This window comes from Bos javanicus, chromosome 5 (genome assembly GCF_032452875.1).
Source record: "Bos javanicus breed banteng chromosome 5, ARS-OSU_banteng_1.0, whole genome shotgun sequence".
Lineage (NCBI taxonomy): Eukaryota > Metazoa > Chordata > Mammalia > Artiodactyla > Bovidae > Bos > Bos javanicus.
Window position 1 is genome coordinate 30537287 of NC_083872.1, and position 19548 is coordinate 30556834.

The 19548-nt window shown below is 55.3% G+C and overlaps 1 protein-coding gene across 2 annotated transcripts in view; it reads left to right on the top strand.

The window, feature by feature from the left end:
- Positions 1-279: 279 nt before the first annotated feature.
- FAIM2 (Fas apoptotic inhibitory molecule 2) overlaps positions 280-19548 on the top strand; it is a 33714-nt gene continuing 14445 nt past the window's right edge. Inside the window, exons 1-11 of one of the 2 annotated variants that reach the window (XM_061416178.1) lie at positions 280-768; positions 4102-4297; positions 7377-7480; positions 7895-7959; positions 8396-8449; positions 14425-14475; positions 14767-14806; positions 15296-15333; positions 15858-15945; positions 16212-16307; positions 17938-17991. In XM_061416178.1, coding sequence (XP_061272162.1) covers positions 754-768; positions 4102-4297; positions 7377-7480; positions 7895-7959; positions 8396-8449; positions 14425-14475; positions 14767-14806; positions 15296-15333; positions 15858-15945; positions 16212-16307; positions 17938-17991 — 801 coding nt within the window. In that variant the 5' untranslated portion in view covers positions 280-753. The remainder of the gene's footprint in view (positions 769-4101; positions 4298-7376; positions 7481-7894; positions 7960-8395; positions 8450-14424; positions 14476-14766; positions 14807-15295; positions 15334-15857; positions 15946-16211; positions 16308-17937; positions 17992-19548) is intronic. The other variant, XM_061416179.1, reaches the window with a different exon arrangement.

The window sequence follows — 19548 nt, forward strand, 5'->3', positions numbered from 1 at the left end:
CTGCATCCTCCCACTGCCCATGTCTCTGTGACAAGGTCTCTGTGACAAGGTCGGGAGGGGCCTCTTGCTCCCATTTCACAGGTGAGAAAAGGGAGGCAAGGAGAGAGGCCCACACAGGGTTTGCCTAGAGGCCCACAGGAACTTAGGGCCCAGGGGGACAGTAGGGGAGAGAAGACATCGGAGACTTTTCCCACTCCAGCTTGAATGACGAAACAGAGATGATGAGAGTGGGGGTGGAGACGGAGATAGAAACCAGGGCGGCATCCAAAGGGCGGGGGTTGGGGGGTGGGGGAGTCATAGGTATGGTGGAGCCTGACAGCGGCAGAGATGGTGCAGAGATAAGGCCCTGTCACCCAGCTCCAGTTACAGGCAGGCAGCATCAGCTGGTCGGGTGTCACGGAGTCCCCGCGCCTCCTCCCGCCCGCGTGGACACATCCACTTGGGCAGTGCCGCAGCGCTGAGCTCCCTGGTCCCCGGGGGTGAGGGTACCAGGGTGAAGGGGGTGGGAGGAGGGGGCGGTGCTCCTCCTCCTCCGCCGCCGCCTGCAGCTCCGCAGAGGCCTCCGCAGCAGCCTCCTGGCCCGCCCCCTCTTCCCCCCACCCCCCGTGCCTGGATGGTACGCTCCGGTCCGCCTGGCCCGGCTGCAGTGGATGTTGCTAGAACCCACGCGGAGAAAGGAAGAGACGCAGGCAGGCTGCGGTGACCCGAGCGGCCGCCTCTGCCTCAGGCACCCCTTCCCCGAGAGACGGCACCATGACACAGGGAAAGGTACCGGCATCTCCCCCGCCCGCACCATCCTCCATCCTCAGGTTTCCCCCATCTCCCTGTCATCCTTAGCAAGCCCTCTGAACCATTGTAAGCACCTTGTGCTTGGCTCTTGTGCGAAGGTCCTGGGTGGTACTTGCTGAAGTCAGAGGACCCAAAGGCCCATTTCAAGGAATGGGCTGTGGCCTCTTCCTGCCCACCAGGCTCTCCTCTCCTCCATCTACATTCCACCCATGCTTTGGCATCACAGGACCCTTCACAGATGCCCAGGTCTTCTTAAGGAGTCAGCTTAGGAGTCGTGTGTGTGTGTGTGTGTGTGTGTGTGTGTGTGTGTGTGTGTGTATCCCCAGGATGAACCCTGAGAGGCAGTCTCTATGTGGCACCCCCCTCTTTTGTCCAATCCCAACCTCAACCATGTTATACTCATCTTTTACACCCTCCACAGAAACCCCCCCTCCAACTCCCTGTCATCTTTCCATTTCTGGATACAGCCCCTGTGGCTGAGGAGTTACTATGGCAACCCTGCTTCAGGATGTTCTAATTTTTGTTTTGGTTTTGGCCAGACATGGGACTGAATGGGACCGGATAAAACGTCTTCTCTTTTTGTTCCTGTTTTAGGCCTGAAATGTAGAGGAGGGGGACTGGGGCAGAGACTTGGCTGGCCTAGTAGGGTTATGTAACATTGACAGCCTGTGGAATTATACAACCACCAGGGCCTCAGGCAAAGGAAGAGGGTCCTCTGGGGTGGTGCTAAGCATTGGGTAGAGAAAACAGAAGAAGGGCTTCCCTTCTGCTCCCACTTTTTTTTTCCTCAGAGATGAGCTTCAGAGCCAATGGCATCTTTCCTGGGCTCTTAGACCCTCTTTTCCTTGTTTGCAAGCTCATCAGGCCAAAAAATGATGTCATTGGGTGATACCATCTCCTGCCATTTGGGCAGGCTTCACTTGGGAGTGCTGGATGTGGGGAGGGCAGGGCCAAGGAGGCTCTGGGGGTCTGGTTAGCAGGGTGGTTCCTGGTGAGGAGGACCAGTGTGGACAGGGCTGAGGTCAGAGGTGATAATCCTTTCCCAGGCACGAGCCCTGGGTCTGGGCTCAGAGGACCTTGGTTCTGGTGGGCTGAAGTGGATTTTCCTGGGCATGACCCTTCCGATCTGGATGATGAAGGGGATTGGCGAGTAGGAGGGAAGCAGATGAGCCAGGGCTCCATTCCCACAGGCCTGGGTTCTGAGGCCCTTCCCTGAGGATCAAGGGGTGGGGGTTCACCATGGGGAAAATGAAGCGCTCCCACCTCTGCGGATTCTCTCCCTCCACTTCCCACCCCTGCCTCCATCAGTCACTTTGCTGACGCTGCTTCCTGTCCTGGGGTGAATGTATTGCCCCTGCCTCTTCCACCCCCCACCCCCGCAGCTTGCTCCCAGGCTTTCTGATGATGGAAAAGGCCCCTCCAGTTCAGTGGTCCTCAGGGCTGGATGGAAGCAGAATATCCTGGTGTGGTTTCCTTTTTCATACCACCCTTGCCTCCCAAGTCATCTCTTCCCTGGCGGCCTCATTCGGGCCCTCAAAGCCCATATCCTCTCACCGAAGCTGAACTTGTACATTGTCGGGGCCTGTCATCCTGCCATGGGACATTTCCCACTGGGCCTCAGTTTCCTTGTCTGTAAGATGATGGAAGGGGCTGAACAAGGCGCTTTCCCTTCCATTAGTAACAGTCTGATTCTATTCTGGTTAAGGGAGAGAGGCTGAGATTTCCAATAAGAAAGAAAGAAAGAGTTAGTCCCTCAGTCGTGTCCGACTCTTTGCAACCCCATGGACTGTAGCCTGCCAGCTCCTCTGTCCTTGGAATTCTCCAGGCACAAATACTGGAGTGGGTTGCCATTCCCTCCTCCAGCGGACCTTCCCGACCCAGGGATTGAACCTGGGTCTTCTGCATTGCAGGCAGATTCTTTACCAACTGAGCCACTAGGGAAGGCCTTGAGATTTCCAAAACGGATTCTTAGCCAAGGGCTTCTTGCCCCTCCACTCCGCTGCAGCCCCTATTCCTCTTCCTCCTTTCCCCCTCTCCTCTCCCCCTTCTGTTTCCCTGCTTTCCAAATCCCTGCCCTCCTTGGTCCTCTCCAGCCCAGGAGAAGGCCAGTCCCAGTGGATGGTGTCTGGACTCTGCAGCCCAGTGGGCCATGGCCGGCTTTGAGTCATTCTTCCTCTCTGAGCCTCAGTTCCCTCATTTGAAAACAGGGGTCAAAAATATAGTTAGCAAGGTAACAGGGAGATTGAGTGAGAGAACTTTTCATTGAGTAGTATTTTTTAAGCGCCTACTCTGTGCAAGGCCCTTCTCTGGACCCCAGGAAAAAGGTGAAATCGTTTAGAGCCGGGCACTGCCCCAGGGACAGTGACCCCCAATGGTGGGCTCTCCTAAGAATTTCCAGCTTGCTCAGTTCTTACCCCTATTCCAGTGTGTATGCCTCTGGCCAGCTCCGAGCCTCCTAGAGCTCAGTTCTCTCATCCATAAAATAAGATTCTTTTCTCCAGCTTTATTGGGGGTAGAATTGACAAATAGAAATTGTATACAGGGACTTCCCTGGTGGTCCAGTGATTAAGACTCCACTCTCCCACTGCAGGAAGTGTAGGTTCGATCCCTGGTAGGAGAACTAAGATCCCACATGCTGCATGGCACAGCCAAAAACAAAAAAACAAATTGTATATATCTAAGGTGTATGATATTTTGATGTACATGTAACTTGCAAAATGATCACCCCAATCAAGCTAGTTAACACGTCCATCACTTCACATAGTTACTTTCTCTTTGTTTTTTGGTGGCAAGAACACTTATGATCTACCCTTTCAGCAGATTTCAAGGACACAATACGGTATTGTTAACTCTAGCCACCATGCTGTGCATTAGATCTCCACAACTTATTCATCGTGCATAACTGAACCTTTGTACCCTTTGACCAGTATCTCCCCACTCCCCCCACCACCCGCTGACCCTGGCAGCCACCATTCTACTCTGTGCTCCTGTGAGTTTGACTATTTCAGATTCCATGTATAAGTGAGATCCTCCAGTTTTTTCTTTCTGGGTCTGGCTTATTTCACTTAGCATAATGTCCTCCTGATTCATTCATGCTGCTGCAAATGACAGGAATTCCTTCTTTTTTAAGGCTGAGTAATATTCCATTGTATATATACCCCACATAAAATAGGGAAACTCTTGTCTGCACCCCTGTCATTCTAGTAAGGGGACAAAGTACCTGGGGCAATCCCAGAAGTGGAGGGGCTGGTGCGGAGGACTTGGGTGGCGCCCTGTCCCCGGTGACTGTCTTTCTCTGCCTCTCCTCCACAGCTCTCCGTGGCTAACAAGGCCCCCGGGACAGAGGGGCAGCAGCAGGCGAATGGCGAGAAGAAGGAGACTCCGGCAGTGCCCTCGGCCCCGCCCTCCTATGAGGAGGCCACCTCTGGGGAGGGGCTCAAGGCAGGAGCCTTCCCCCCCGCCCCCTCGGCTGTGCCTCTCCACCCGAGCTGGGCGTACGTGGACCCTAGTAAGTCTCTCAGTTCCTGGAGGCAGGAGCCTGAGGGGAAGTGGTGGGCCTGTATGAAAAAACCTGTGTAGGAGGAAGTTGCCCAGAAATAGATGCACTGTGTGGTTGTCAGATGAGGCTGTGATGTCAAAGGTTTGGAGTTTGGAGGGCTGTTCTAAAGATAGGTCAAGGAGAACTCCATGAGAAAAGAAAGATACGGTTTCTGCAGTCAGAGTTCTCTTTGGTAGGTAAGAGAGGTTTTTTCCAAGTTATCGAGCTAGGACAAAAAGAGGGAACAGATAGGGGAGAAAAACCAGAAGTTGGTCTAGAAGAAAGGGATGCAGAGTAGGAGTGAGCAAGGTTAGAGTGGACACAGGAAGGAACAGTACGAGACCACAGTTGACCGTGGCCTCAACTGGGACTGGCTCCCTGTGAATGGGATGCAGTCTGCTTACATGCTGGCTGATCTGAAACCTGTGTGCATGGAGGCCCCAGGGTTGTTGGGGGCCCCAACCTGAGGATCTCCTTCATCCATCACTCTCCTTGACTCTTTCCCTCCCCCAGGCCTTAACTGGAAGCAAATATCAGCTGTAGTGGGATTACCTGGTGGGTCAGATGGTAGAGAACCCACCTGCAACGCAGGAGACCAGGGTTCGATCCCTGGGTCCGGAAGATCCCCTTGGAGGAGGGCATAGCAACCCACTCCAGTATTCTTGCCTGGAGAATCCCATGGACAGAGGAGCCTGGTGGGCTACGGTCCATGGGGTTGCAAAGAGTCAGACACGACTGAACAGCTAACCCACACCAGCCTTAGCATCTCTCACAGTCAGGTACAGTTCCTAAGCAGACCCATGCAGGCTGATGCTAGCTCCTTGCAGACTAAGAATCATGGCTGGTAGGGACCCCTCTGTTAGGCTGAGCAGCCTGGGGAAACCTTGCCTCAGGCCTGGGAACATACAACCCCCCACGAGGTGTAATGAAGTCTTCCTCAGCCCCTTCAACCTCCCTCAACAGCCCCTTATCCCCTCCCCCACCTTATTGAGTCCCCACCCCCACCCCTAACAGAATTCTAGAAGCAACCCCAAGAACAATGCCTCAGACAGAGTCTTTACTCACAAGGAGTGGCCACCATGGTTCGCACCTCCCACCACAAAGCTCCTCAGGCCAAGAAGTCCCACCCCACCGTGACCTACTGGAGGGCCTATGAAGGTTTGGTGTTCATGGGAGCCCTTCCTACTGCCCCCGACACCCACAGGACTGCTTTTTCTCTCCTTTCCTCCCCCTCTGTGGCCTGGCCACTTGGGCTTTGGCAGGAAACGTAGACAGTACACAGAGTAGTGAAGGATAAGAGGTTTAGGGTCTTCAAGCCCCAGGCTGGCAACTGGTCTACCTCCCTCCCCACTTCCTCATTTCCTGTGTCCTGGTTGCCAGGAATGGCTGCTGTAAGGAATGTTTTCACAGAACTGTCAGGGCAGAGGAAAGCAGCTCACTTCAGTCAGCAGATGACAAACATTTCCTAAGCCTGCACCAGGCACTGTGTCTGGCACTGAGCTGGTTTCTAGGGATGCACCAATTTGCAAGACCTACATTCACAGAAATGACTGTGTAGACAAGTAAATGGACAACCACCACACAGGGAAACAGGTGCGGTGATGGAGGCCTCAGCCATTCACCTGCCGACAGTCAGGGAGGACTTCCTGGAGGAAGGGGTATCCACATGGAGTCCTGAAGGATGGCATGTGTTAGCTTGGTGAAGAGGTGGGAAAATGAGGGTCTGAGGTTGAAAGAAAGAATATGCAGAGGCTCAGAGGCATGAGAACATATCACTGAAAAAAATATAGTCACGCTGGAGAAGAGTAGCAGGGAGCAGTGTGCAGTGGAGCCGGAGGGCTCATGGGAGGCTGAGGAGGCTTTGTTGGGGAACTCAAACTTGAATAAAAGGCAGTGTGTTAGTCACTAAGTCCTGTCTGAGTCTTTGTGACCCCGTGGACTATAGTCTATCAGGCTCCTCTGTCCGTGGAATTCTTCAGGCAAGAATACTGGAGTGGGTAGCCATTCCCTTTTACAAGGGATCTTTCCAACCCAGGGTTGGAACCCCAGTTGCATGGACTTCAGGCATATTCTTTACCATCTGAGCCACTGGGGAATCCCAAAAGGCAGTGGGGAGCCATCAAAGAACCTGAAGCAAGGGCAGTGCCAACATCAGCTTTGAAAGACCAAGGTAGAGGCTATTGCGGTGGAGGGGAAGGTCGGGGAGATCTGGTAGGAATAGTGGGGGAGAATAGAGTGGACATATTTGAGGCTTTAGGAATGATTCAGATGCAGAATTAAGAGGTTGGTGTGGTCAGCATCAGGCACAAAGTTTTCACTTTTATCTTGTTTCATCCCTGGTGGGTGGGTATCACTGACCTCTATCATAGAAGAGACTCAGAGAAGGCTGGTGACTCTCTTAAGGTCCCACAGCTAGGCAGTCTTGAGGACCGATCCACATGTTTTCCTATGGAGCCCATGCTTTTCTGAAAGTGTAAGTTCTAGGACCAGGCTCCCAAACTTCACCTGACTTTATTTCCCCTCCAGTCACTGCCCTTCCCTGATTCCCAGCTAGAGCACCAGCAGGTCTGATCTTCCCAGGAGTCTCCACTTCCCACCCCAAGGGCCTCAGAGCAACCTGGGGTTGGACCAATGACCCTGGGGATGTGCGAGGTGGCCCGGGGAGCGTGGCTGTCCCCTCTCTGATTCTCAGCCAAGAGGGAGCTAGAGTGTCCAGGGAGGGGTATGGGGGGCACAAGAGGGAAAGGCCACATTTCTATGAAAGAACATGGCCCCCAGGGAGCCCCAGCTGGGGGTGGGGGCAGGAAGAAGGGGAGGAGACAGCTCTTTCTCAGGACTCAGAACGAGACAGGTGAGAGGCACCCTGGGAGAGGTCTGGGACCTCTGTGGGAAGAGATGCGGTGGGGCTGGAGGTTTGAGAATGGGGCTGGAGAAAGAGGCTTCGCCTGGTCCCGGGAGCCAGTCTGACAAATACTCTGAGCGGGTGGCCGTCGGGGGCGGTGTTCACATGTGTGTGGGGGGCACTCATGGCCCTCCCCCTGCCACGCAGACAGCAGCTCCAGCTATGAGAGTGGCTTCCCCACTGGAGACCATGAGTTCTTCACCACCTTCAGTTGGGATGACCAGAAGGTTCGCCGAGTCTTCATCAGAAAGGTAACTGCCTCCCCCAACTCCTCCAAAATGGGAGGGTGGGCAGGAAAATCCCCTTGAGAAACCCCTGGCCCAACCCTCTGCCCAGAGGCCACCCTTCTCCCCATTGCTGTGACCCCAGCTGATAGTACCTGCTGGTAAGTGGGGCATCCACCACCCCCTGCTATGCCTGAACACCTGCTCTCTTCTCTCCAGACCCCATGGGTGCAGGCCGTGGAGCGTCATTGCTCTCTTTTCTCCTTGGCCTGGATTCCTTCCAGTGACTCTGAAGATGGAGGGTGGAGGGCCTGGGATGCGGGTCTGGAGGGTAGATCGAGTCACCAGGAAGAAGGGCCTGCCTGATCTTGGCTGGGGGCCTGAGCCTCCCGGCCTCCAACAGGGCCCCCTAAGCTGAGAGGAACCCCTTTCTGTCCCCAGGTCTATACCATTCTGCTGATTCAGCTGCTGGTGACCTTGGGTGTCGTGGCTCTCTTTACCTTCTGGTGAGTTGACCATGTGAACCAGCACACTCCAGGAGTGGTGGGGCCAGGCGTGGGGTTGGGGGGATCCAGCATCAGACAGGCCTGGGAATGTTTGCCTGGGGATATTTGTTCAGGGCAGTGGTACCCCTCATGCTGGGAAGAACCTTAGCCCGGACACATGGAGGGGTCCTCCCTCCAGTGGGGGTGGCCCCATGCTTTCCGGGCCAGCGAGTGTCTGTGAAGCAGCCGTTCCTCTCAGACACCGCAGCCCTACGTCCAGGCATGTCCGCGTCTCAGCCCAAGACTGTGGCTGGGGTCCCCTGCCCCACCAGGGTTGCAGTCACTCCTTTCTTCCTCTCCAGTCCTGTGAACTGGGAGCGGGGGGCAGGTGCAGATGTAGAGCCAGAAATGGAGACAGAGGGTCAATTCGGATTCTCTCTTCCTCCTTTCTCTGCAGTGACCCCGTGAAGGACTATGTCCAGGCCAACCCAGGCTGGTACTGGGCATCCTAGTGAGTATTCCACGCCACCCACCCCCCTCACCGGAAGCACCCATGGCGGCCCAGGGTGGAAGGTCTCTGCTGACAAGTCCCAGCCCATGGCCTCTCCCCACCCCATGGGGACTGTCCTCACAGGAGCATGGCCAGAAGGGCCCTTCTGAGGTGTTTAGGTCTGAGAGGGAGGGGAGAAGAGGCGTGTTGGTTCTGGAGCCTGCATAAGGAGGGAAGGGTGGAGCTGGGGTCATGGCTGGAGAGACCCAGACCTTGGCCCTGAGCAGAAAGGGGCTGGGACGCCTTAGCCTACACTAATAATAATGTTGCTACTCTTATTAACATAGTGTTATTAGTGCTTACGAATTATTAATCATAATAGCTGCCACTTATAAAGTGCCTAATAAGGGCTGGGCATTGTTCGCTGTGCTTGATATACAGTATTGCATTCGCTCAGGTCTACTGGGTATAATTACCTTGGAAAACTCAGGCTTGGAGAGGTTGAGTTTGCCCAAGATCACACGAGTAGACAGTGGTGGAGCTGGGGTTCAAACCCAGGATTCAGGTTGAGGCTTGCACTCTTAATCCCTCTGCTTGGCAGACTCCCTTCCCCTCGAGCAGTCAGCTCCCGCCTATCCTAAACTCTGCAAGGAACATGGCAAGTAACTTGAGAGAAGGCTCTTCTGACCCTCCCAGGTGGGCAGTTAAGAAATTGTTCTGGATAACACCAGGCCGGACCACCATAGGCTCAAAGCAGAGCTACTGTCAGCAAAGTCTCCTTCAGCACCCATTGTGAGCCCAGGCCGGAACTGGGGCTGCTGGGAAGGCAGCCTCTGCAGGGCCAGGCAGCCCGTGAAAGAGGAGGGGCAGCTCTCGGTCCCTGTCAGGAGGGGCCAAGAGGACTGGGGACTGGAGTGGCTTAAGCAAAAGCGTGTGTGGGAGCTGGAGTGGGAGTGCATGGGGGTACGTTTGTTGAGTTAGGGACCAGGCTGGCGGAGCACTGCAGGGGTCCGTGGAGGGGAATCTGGGACACCCAACAGAGCAGTGGGCGTTCTGGGATGGAGGCTTCCAATGTCCACCCAACGAGCTTGTGCACTACAGCTGTCCCAGGCCTGTTATTGAAAAGGAATCTGGTGGAAAATGTGGGCTCAGCCCAGAGCTTCTTGGATCACCCGAGCCCAGAACAATCCCACAGTGGGCCTTGAGATAACATAAGCCAGCCCAGAGACTGACAGGAAGGAGACATCTTGGCCTCTGGGGCTCTTTAAGAGCCCTAAGCTGGGGGTCCCAGGGGAGGAGACATTCACACCCAAAGCCTTTCTTAGGGTGCAGGACAGAGGGCCTGTCTGCAGACCAGGCAGGGAGGCGAGCGTCTAGGGGAACTGGGCACACTAATGAGGGTAAAGTTAATGAGGCCCCAGGGACTGCTGCCCCCATCAGCCCACGTGGCGGGTTGGCATGACTCCCAGCACGTCAGCACCTCCTGGCAGCCTCTGAGCCCCGAGACCTCGAGAGAGTTTCCAGGCCCCTCGTCAGGCTTTCTGTGGGGGAGTCTTCAGGACTCTGTGCCCTGAGCAGATGGAGCAGGGGAACAATCCAAGAATAAGCAGCTCAGGAAGTGGAGGCAGAGTCGACCCACTGAGGGCGGGTGTGAGACTCTGACCTCCGAATGCCGAGACTTAGCATCCTCCTTCCTCCTCAGCATCTCCAGGCAGAAAACAGAGATGCTGTGCTGGGCTCAGGGATGGATGGGGGTGGAGAGAAGCCGGAATTGGGCCTGGGCCCTGTGCTTTCCATGGAGCATGGCAAAGCCGTAATGGTGCTGATGAATTCACCACCAAGATGCTGTGCTGTCCTACAAAAAGCCAGCCTGTGGCTCTGTCCTTCCAGCCCCCTCCCCACCTCACCTTGGTCCTGAGTCTGCCTCTGGGTCGGACACCTACCAGGCCTGACATCTAGTGGGTCTCACCCCTCCCCAAGTACCAAGCCCTTAACAGCAATAAGAATGAAACAGGTCTTTTTCTCTGTATGAAGCACTGTGCCATGGGATTTGCAGATATTCTTCATTTGATCCCTAACAACAACCCTCCCAGACAGATACTGTTATTATTACCATTTTATACATTGAAAAAAATGAGGGTCAGAGTGAAGATGTTGCTTCCTAAGCAGCAGAGCCAGGATTGAAGCCTGTCTTTCCGACTGCAAAGCTGTTGCATGTCCCCTCCGTGCCCGGCAGCCTCCGCCACAGCCAGGAACTGGTCCCAGAGCAGCGTAAGTTGGGAGAGGACGCTGGGTTTGGACGCTGGCCTCCACCTGAGCCTCGTGCCTCTGTGTTGACATTCTGTAAATAGACCATGGCTCCAGCTCAGGCCCTGGGGCCCTGGATCTGACGAGTCTGTCTCTTTCTAACTCCTGTGACTCATTCTCCACTCCCTGGATGGCCGCCTCCCAGCACCCCCACCCCCAGCCCTCGCTTTCTCCAGGCCCCAGTTACCTCCCTCAGTGGGCTCTTGCCTTACTGTCTGATTGTTTTCTCTGAGCCGCGGCAGCAGGAACTGCATGCCTCCCTGTGGTGGGGGGAGTAAGGACCATGGTATGGAGGTCGGGGGAGCCAGGCAGAGGAGGACAAATGTGAGCCCAGAACTGGGGCGGGGGGTGATGGGTCCCAGCCTCTCCAGGAAGCTGTCAGTCAGCCAGGGTCTAGTCATAATAATAACAGCACTCAACCTCCCCTCCCCTTCACCAGGCCTTGGTGCTCAAGGCTGGACTGGGTGCTGCCGTCCAACTCTCGCTACAGTGAACTGGTACCAGTATTCCTATTTGACAAAGCAGGACGCTGGGGCTCTGCAATTCAGTAGCTTGTGCGAGGTCACATGACAGTGGTGCCAGAGCTGGGAGGGGAAACATGAGGGTCAGGCTCCCAAGCTGCCCCCAGGCCACCTGTCCCTCTGCCCTTCCTCCCAACCACTCATCTGGAGGGTTGAGGAGCTCTGGACAGGAGAGAAAAGGAGGTTGAGCTCTGCCCTCAGGAAGCTTCTAGTCTGGCCAGGGAGATAGGCCCCACACCCAGGATACACAGAGACTAAGGTATTATTATTATCATTATTGTTGAAGTGACTGACCGGTGACTCAAGGGAGACCCAAAGAGAGCAAGTGCTGGAGTGTTTCTTAACAACTCCAGGGGCAGGATGATGCCATGGTCCCTCACAGAGCAGGATGTCTTGCAGCAGCCCTGGTCATGGCACTGAGAACCCCTCCATCACTGTGACAACAGTGACGCAGCATTTGCAAACCACCGAAGAGTAGGGAAGGGTGAAGACAGAGGGCTCCTGTTCACCAAATCCAGTGGCCTTGTCTCAACCCCTGCATTCCCCGAGTTTTTCATCCAGGAATGTTTAAAGATCGCCTAACCCGTGCCAGGCTGAGGATTAGACAATAGGTCGTTCCAGATGCTACACCTGGGTGCGGATCCGATGAGCAGGCCTGTGGGGTATGAGGTGCAGGCTTTGGCTGAGTTCTGTCCGCGGTGCACAGAGCAAGCCCCTCCAGTCCCGGCCACAGGCATCATCGCTGTTTGGTCCTTTCCAGCCGGGGCAGAGGGAGGTGGTCACCCTGTGAGGATGCGGAGGGCGATGAGAGGGTAGATGGTGGGGTGGAGCATGGTGCGGGATGGGCTGGGGAGGTAGGCAGGGAGTGGATCACACAAGACATTGCCAGGTCTTTGGAATTTTAAACAGAAGAGTCACATGATGGGATCTGCCTGTAGCTTGGAGAGTGGCAGGCAGGGTTGGAGGCAGAAGGACTAGATAGACAGAGGTGGCTCAACCTAAAAGGGTGATTGCAGGAATGGAGAAAAGGGAATAGATTTGAGAGCTGCCTAGGTAGAGGACTTACAGGTCCAAGTGATTAGTTGGGTGTAGCAGGCTGGGAGTTACAGCTGACTGAGCTGCTGGGTGGGTGACTCCAAGGCTGCAATGGGGGGTGCCCAAGAAGGAGCAAGGAAGAGGACAAGTTCGATTCTAACCTTCTGCGTTGGGTATGTTTCTGAATGTGTCTGCCCAGTCGGCAGTTGGTTATTCAGGTCTGAGGTTGAGAAGGAAATTCTAGATCAGAAATATGGGTGTGCAAGTCATGAGCATCTGCCTGATAAAGGGAGTCCTAGGAATGAGTGAACCTACCCAAGGGGAGTGTGAAAGGAGACAGCTTGACAGAAGAGACCCAGTGCTGAAGCAGGTAGAGAAGGAGTGACCAAGGGAGTTAGGCAGGAACCCAAGGCTATGTCATTGTGGAACCAGGGCAACAAGTGAGAGATCAGATATTGAGATGCCAGGAAAGATAAGTATGGACAAGTGTCAACTGGACTCAACAAGGTCATAGTGATGTTGCAAAGGCAGCTCTCATTAAGCTGGGGCTCAGGCTGGTTTGTTGAGGAGTAATTATGAGATGGAGAAAATGCCTTCAACAGAGACAACTTTTTCAAGAAGCTTGGCTATAAGGGTGGATAATGTCGCAGTAGCTAGAACCATTAAAGGTGTTGTTTAAAGATTCAGGAGAACAGCTGAGGAGGTGTGTGAGGGTCAATGGCAGGACAGAGGAGGGTGTGGGACCCAGAGGCTTGGGGGATTAGTCTGCGATGAGAGGAGGGACGGGAGGAAGCACACAGAGATCCGTGACGTGATGTTTCCAGGTGGCAGACAGGGAGCCGGGGCGCCCCACCTCATCCTAGATCTTTCTGGGACACATCAGGGCAGACCAGGCAGGAGAGTGAGGCAGCCTGGGAGGTTTGAAGCTGGCGGAGGATGGTTGGCGTTGCTGCCATAGGGGATGGGCGAGAGAACTGAGGACAGAGATGGGGAGGGATGACAGGTGCCATGTCTGAGGGCACATTGGGCACTGGAGACCATGCATTGGCGTTGGCACCAATCTAGGTAGGCATGATCATGCCCCACCCTTGGGTCCTCAGCCCTCATCTCCTCACTCCTGGACTGGCCTCCACCTCCACTGCTCTCCAGAAAATCCTCAACCCTCAATCCTTGTCTCTGGGTTTCGCTTGAGCTTCCTGCCAGTCTCCTGGTGGACATGGCCACCGGATCCAGAAATTCATGCCATAGGTACTTCTCACTGTGCCAGGTGCTGGCAGGAAAAACAAGATCGTTACAAGTAGCAACAGGTCCAGGGAAAGGCCTGAAGGAGGCAGTGTGGGGTAAGTGGTTATAAGTGAGGACTCTGGGGCCAGAATGCCTGGGTTCTAACCCTGCCTCTGCTGTTGTGGTAGTTGTGTGACCTTGGACAAGTCGGCTGGCCTCAATGAGCCTCACAGAGACGATGTGAGGATTATATTAGTCAACATTCATAAAGCATGTAGTTCTCTGGCTGGCACGTAGAGAACACTACATGAACTCCATATATGAAACTATACATATACACCTATATATATACGCATGCATGTGTGCGTGTTCAGTCACGTTTCTTTCTCTGCAACTCTGTGGACTGCAGCCTGCCAGGCTCCTCTGTCCATGGAATCTTCCAGGCAAGAATACTGGAGTGAGTTGCCATTCCCTATTCCAGGGGATCTTCCCGACCCAGGGATCAAACTTGCATCTCTTGTGTCTCCTGCATTGACAGGTGGATTCTTCACCACCAGGCCACCTGGGAAGCCCATATATATATGTTTGTGTATATACACACACACACAAGTTATAAGATACTATCTGGAGGAAAACCACTTTGGATTGGGTGGTTAGCTATCCTATGGCACCCAGGATTCATGATTTCTAGAAGTAGGCTCATCTTATTCCCCTTCCTCTCTTTTGGAACTAGACTATCACCCTGTCTGTTGCAAGGTTCTAGGATGGTTGTGGGCTTAACCAATCCCTGCCCCTGACCCGCAGCACCTTGCTTGGTGTCCTGTGGGCAGAGAGTGGGTTGAGCAGGCGACTGAGTGGAAAGGCTTCAGGAAAGACCAGCTGACTCCCCGGTCTGTCTGTCTCTCGCAGTGCTGTGTTCTTTGCGACCTACCTGACCCTGGCCTGCTGTTCTGGACCCAGGTAAAGATGGTGGAGGGGGGAACTTGTGGGAACATGAGCAGGATCTTGGAAGTTCTGGCCCCAGTCCTGCCTGCCACCAGTGCTGTGCACCCTAAGAGAGCCCCATTTTCTGGACTCTGTTAAGCAGGCCTGCCTTCCCCTGTTTCCTTGGCACCTCAAAGGTTGGGGAAGGGTGAGTGGACAGATGGGAGCCCATGGGGATGTGCCCCAGGAGTGGGGGTGAGCTTGCAGAGCCCTGGTCTGTGCTGCCCGCACCCCACTCTCCTCTGAACTTGGCGGCTTGCCTTACAGGAGGCATTTCCCCTGGAACCTGATCCTCCTGACCATCTTTGTAAGTGACGTGGGGGTGTCTGGGGACAGATGCTGTAGTGATGGAGGGAGCAGGGATGCAGAGTGAGTTTTGAGGGCCAGGAGTTGGGGACAGCCAAGATGAGGTCACTGAAGGAGGCAGGAGTATTTTCACCCCACTTTTTCTTCAAAGACAATTCACCCTCTCTTTCCAAATGAGCTTCCTCTCTCCAGTCCATCCACTCTCTCTTTCCACTATGATTTGTTTTTAAGAGGTTTGTGTGGGAAATCCTAGAGCTGTGGGTAACAAGGGGGATGGTCGTAGGAAAGGGGAAGAGCAGGGCTGCAAAAGAACAAAAGGACAGCTGGCTCAAGGCCTGTTGAGACCTCCTTCCCCAGATGAAGTTCTGGAGGTAAGCGCATATGCACAAAGCAGACTCAGAGTTGAGGGGTGCGCACAAGGCGGGGAGACCCAGGCTGGCCCTTGAAGGTGTCTGGGCCCCACCATTCCCTCACACTGTTCTCCTTTCAGACCCTGTCCATGGCCTACCTCACTGGAATGTTGTCCAGGTAAAGCAGATGGGCAGAATGGGGGAGTTGCCCCAAACACTATCCCTCCTGGGAGCGCTGGCTAGGCAGGTGTTGGGGAGGGGCAGGCAGGTAGGAAATGCTGGCTTCAAGCCCACTCCTCCTGCACTCTACTGGACAGTGCCTCCAAGACCTGGCCAGGCTGCCGGGGTTGGGGTGGGAGACGGAGGACAGCAAGGTGACACCTCTCAAGCTGCAGCTGAAAGGACCCCAGGTTCATGCTCATGCAGTTCCCTGAAAGCCACCTCCATACACCAGCACAAACCCCACCACCACCACCTCTTCAGGATCCTTCTAACAGGATTTCGAGTCCTAAGCATGTTGGGAGGTTGGGTTCCAGTAGAAAGGATGGGGAGGCAGGAGAGGGAGGATCATGGGAAAGGAGGGAAGGTGGGCCCCACGGAGGTGGGATCAGGTCCTTGCAGAAGGGGGTGGGCCTGGGAGGAGGGCCGGGGGAGACCAGAAGCCCTGCCCTGAAGCTGAGCCCCTGCCTGCGGGTCCTGCAGTTACTACAACACCACGTCTGTGCTGCTGTGCCTGAGCATCACGGCCCTCGTCTGCCTCTCGGTCACCGTCTTCAGCTTCCAGACCAAGGTCAGCTCTGGGGCCCGTGGGCCTGGGAAGGCAGGTGGGATGCAGGCTCCGAGCTTGGATCCCTGGCTGGGGAGAGGTCACAAGGATGAGAAGCTTGTGGGGAGGGCACCTGGAGTGGATGGGGCGGAACGCCAGGTTCTGGGGTGAGCACTGGAAGGCAGCCTGCCACTGAGGCCTCAGCCTTCTGGCCAGGGCCCCCAGGAACGCCGGGCTGCCCTGTCCAGGCCTGAGGGGCCCTGCAGCTGACGCTCAGCCCATCCCTGCAGTTCGACTTCACATCCTGCCAAGGTGTGCTCTTCGTGCTGCTCATGACCCTCTTCTTCAGTGGGCTCATCCTGGCCATCCTCCTGCCCTTCCAATATGTGAGTCTCTGGCTCTGCCTGCCGCCCCTGGGGATAAAGGGGGCGGGATCGCTGGCCGGAGGCTGCCGCTTCCTCCTGCGCCCTCCAGGGAAGGCCCGGAGCCAAGGCCTCACAGCCTGCCATCCAGTCCTGCCCCTCCTGGCACCTTCCATGGGCTTGTTGGCAGTGTAAGCAAACACAGGCTTTTCTTGGCAGGTCTGGGCACCTGCCCGCTCCACAAGCCACATCCGGCTTCACCTTTCCTATCCTCCCTGCTAGGGCGGAGGCGAGGCTGAGGCGGAGGGCTAGGAGCTTTTGTAAACCCTAGGCAGGGGAGGGGCTCTGGAGTTCCATGGGGCTACGAAGCCCAGAGGGGCCCTGAGGACAGGCCTCCTGGGACTCTGGGGGGATCAGTCAAGTCCAGAGAGGCAGGATCTGGCTGACCAGGCAGGTGGAAAGTGAGACGGCAGGGCTCTAAACACACCCTCACCTCATGACGGGATCCATGGGAACAGTCGAATCTCAGCTCTTTAAGTGTCTGGCTTGCGGTGAAACCCAGCTAGGGCTGCTCGGGGCTCAGTGACCTATTCCAGGCACTCGGGCTGCTGCAGGTGGAGAAGGGGCAGACCGAGGGCATCACAGGAGGGGGTTTGAATCCTGGGAACCCAAGAGAGCAGCTACTGGACCCCAGCTGAACCCAGTGCTGTGCGTGCACCCAGGCTCCTCTTGGTCCCCACCACCCCTTGTCTTCCAGGCCAGGAGCAGCCTTCCTCACTGCCCCTTCCCTACCCCATCCTGCCCAGCCCCCAGGTATTGGCTCCCAGTCCAGGACATCAGGATTGGTTCTGGCATTTCCTTGGCTCTTCCCAGGATCCTGTTGACGAAGGGAGGAGCCGGAGCTGGCCTGGGGGCCCTCTGTGTATCTAGGATGGGGGAGGGGTACAGGAAGGGGCCCAGAGCTTCAAAGAACCCTTTATTGACCCGGGTCAGGTTCATAGGATGCCTGTGTTTCCAGGAATCTTCTAGGGGAAGGCCCTACAGAGGGCATGGCTGGTTTGGCACCTCTTGCAAGGTTTCCGCACACGGCCAGGTGCCACTGAGGCCCCCAGGGGGAGCAGAGGTTGGGAAGCGGGGGCAGACAATCCCATCAAGTTCAGCAACAAGGACTCCAGGTGCCCCTCCTCCCCAGCCTAAAGTCTATCCGCTTCTCCCTGAGACCCTCACCCCCACAGGCAGAGCCAGGGGGTCCTGACAGGGGGACCGAGAGCCCAGGAATGAGTGCACAATGGGAGGAGGGCGCAGCCTCCGGCCAGACTCAGGCTGGGAGAATGACAGGGCCCCATAGGATGAGTCACCCTGGGCCAGCCTCAGCCTGGGGCTGTGTGTAGAGCGAAGAAGTGCTGGCCAGTCGGGAGCTCCCCTGCCAGCCCCTCACAATCACTATTATTCTGGGGCTCCCCTAGCCCAGAGGGTTAAGGACCTCTCAGTCTAGGGCTGGGTTAGGGGGGCGGTGAGAGAGGGGGCCCCCACTGGGGAGGTCTGTCCTTCATCCACCATTCTCAGGACTGACCCCTTCTCCCTTCCCCGCTGCCCCTCGCCCCCACCGCCCACCCTCACCCTCCCTGAGTCCATATTTTTGTCTGCCTTGCAGGTGCCCTGGCTCCACGCAGTGTATGCCGTGCTGGGAGCAGGCGTGTTTACATTGGTGAGTGTACCCCCGGGGCCCCGCCTTTTCAGCCCCCCACCACCTCCTCAGGCCCCTCTTCTGTCCCTATCTTCCTCATGGTCCACTTCTCTGAAGCCCCATGGAGCATCAGTGGGCAGGGGCGGGACTCAGTGCTGCTCAGGTCTCCAAGACAGATCAGCTGACCTGTGCACGGGCATGGAAGGTTGTAACAGCAGAATTGACACTTTAAACAGAGCTGGGAAGAGGTACCCCTGGTTCCTGGGGAGAGGTTCAGTGTCGCTTGTGGGAGCAGGAAAGTGAGGGTGTCCCCACCACATGGACTAAGTTAGCCCTGGCTGTCTCCTGGAGGTAATCTGGGAAGACTTCTTGGAGCAAAGGAGATTCCACGTACTCTGTGACAGATGCATGTAGATTGAACTTGTCCTTGGCTGCCCTCACCAAGCTGAGAGTGTTAATGATGGTGATAACGATAACAGTGGTAGTTAATATTTTATTGAGCACTTACTTCTCCCACAGCAAGCGCTTCACATACACTAACTCCTCACCGTAGCTCTATAAAATAGGTTCTGTTGTTCTCAAATTAAGATGAGGGACTTGAGCTCAGAGGCTTTAAATCCCTCCCCAGGTGGCACTAGTGGGAAAGAACCCGCCTGCCAATGCAGGAGACATAAGACAATGAATGGTAAATCAACTAGCGTAGCCTTGGTCAAGACTAGGGGTACCAACTCATCCTGGTTGACCCAGAACTTTACTGGTTTCAGCACTGAAAGTCCCCCTTCTTGGGGGGGAAAGCCCCTAGGAACTGCAAGGTTGGACAAACCAGGATGGTTGATTATCCTGTGACACTAATTGCTCTTGGTTCCTGGACCAGCAGTCTTTCCTACAGATGTGTGTGTGTGTTTAGTCGCTCAGAGATGTCCGACTCTTTGCAACCCCATGGACTGTAGCTTGCCAGGCTCCTCTGTCTATGGGGATTCTCCAGGCTGGGTTGCCATGTCCTTCTCCAGGCGATCTTTCTGACCCAGGGATCAAACCCACATCTCATATATCTCCTGCATTGCAGGCAGAATTTTTACCTGCTGAGCCATCAGGGAAGCCTTTCCTGCAGATAGTACCTGCTGAAGACAAATCTCAATGAAAAGGATGGGTCAGGGGAGTCAGCCTAGGAGGAAAAGAAGCAGGAGGGCCAGACTGAGGGGAGTGAGACTGGGGAAGCTTCAGAGAACGGTGTTTGCAGGGACAAATGGAAGAAGAGGGGTCCAGGCAGGGCAGAGTGGGAGGAGGGCAATCACCGAGGGAGGGTCAGAAGTGTGCTTGGCTTCTCGCTGCTGCACATGCGTCAGCTGTGCAGGGAGACTGTGCAGACAAGTAGGGTTGGGTGAACAGTAATCCCTTAAATTTGTTTAATAATCATTTGTTATTAGAAATAATAAAAACAATCCCAACCATCGGTTCCACCCTTTCCATTTTACAAAGCACTTTCACACGTATTACCTCATGGGATCTCCATCACATCCCAGGGAGGGAGGCAATGCTGCTGTTAGAAGACCTGCTTTCTAGATATACCTGAGGTCA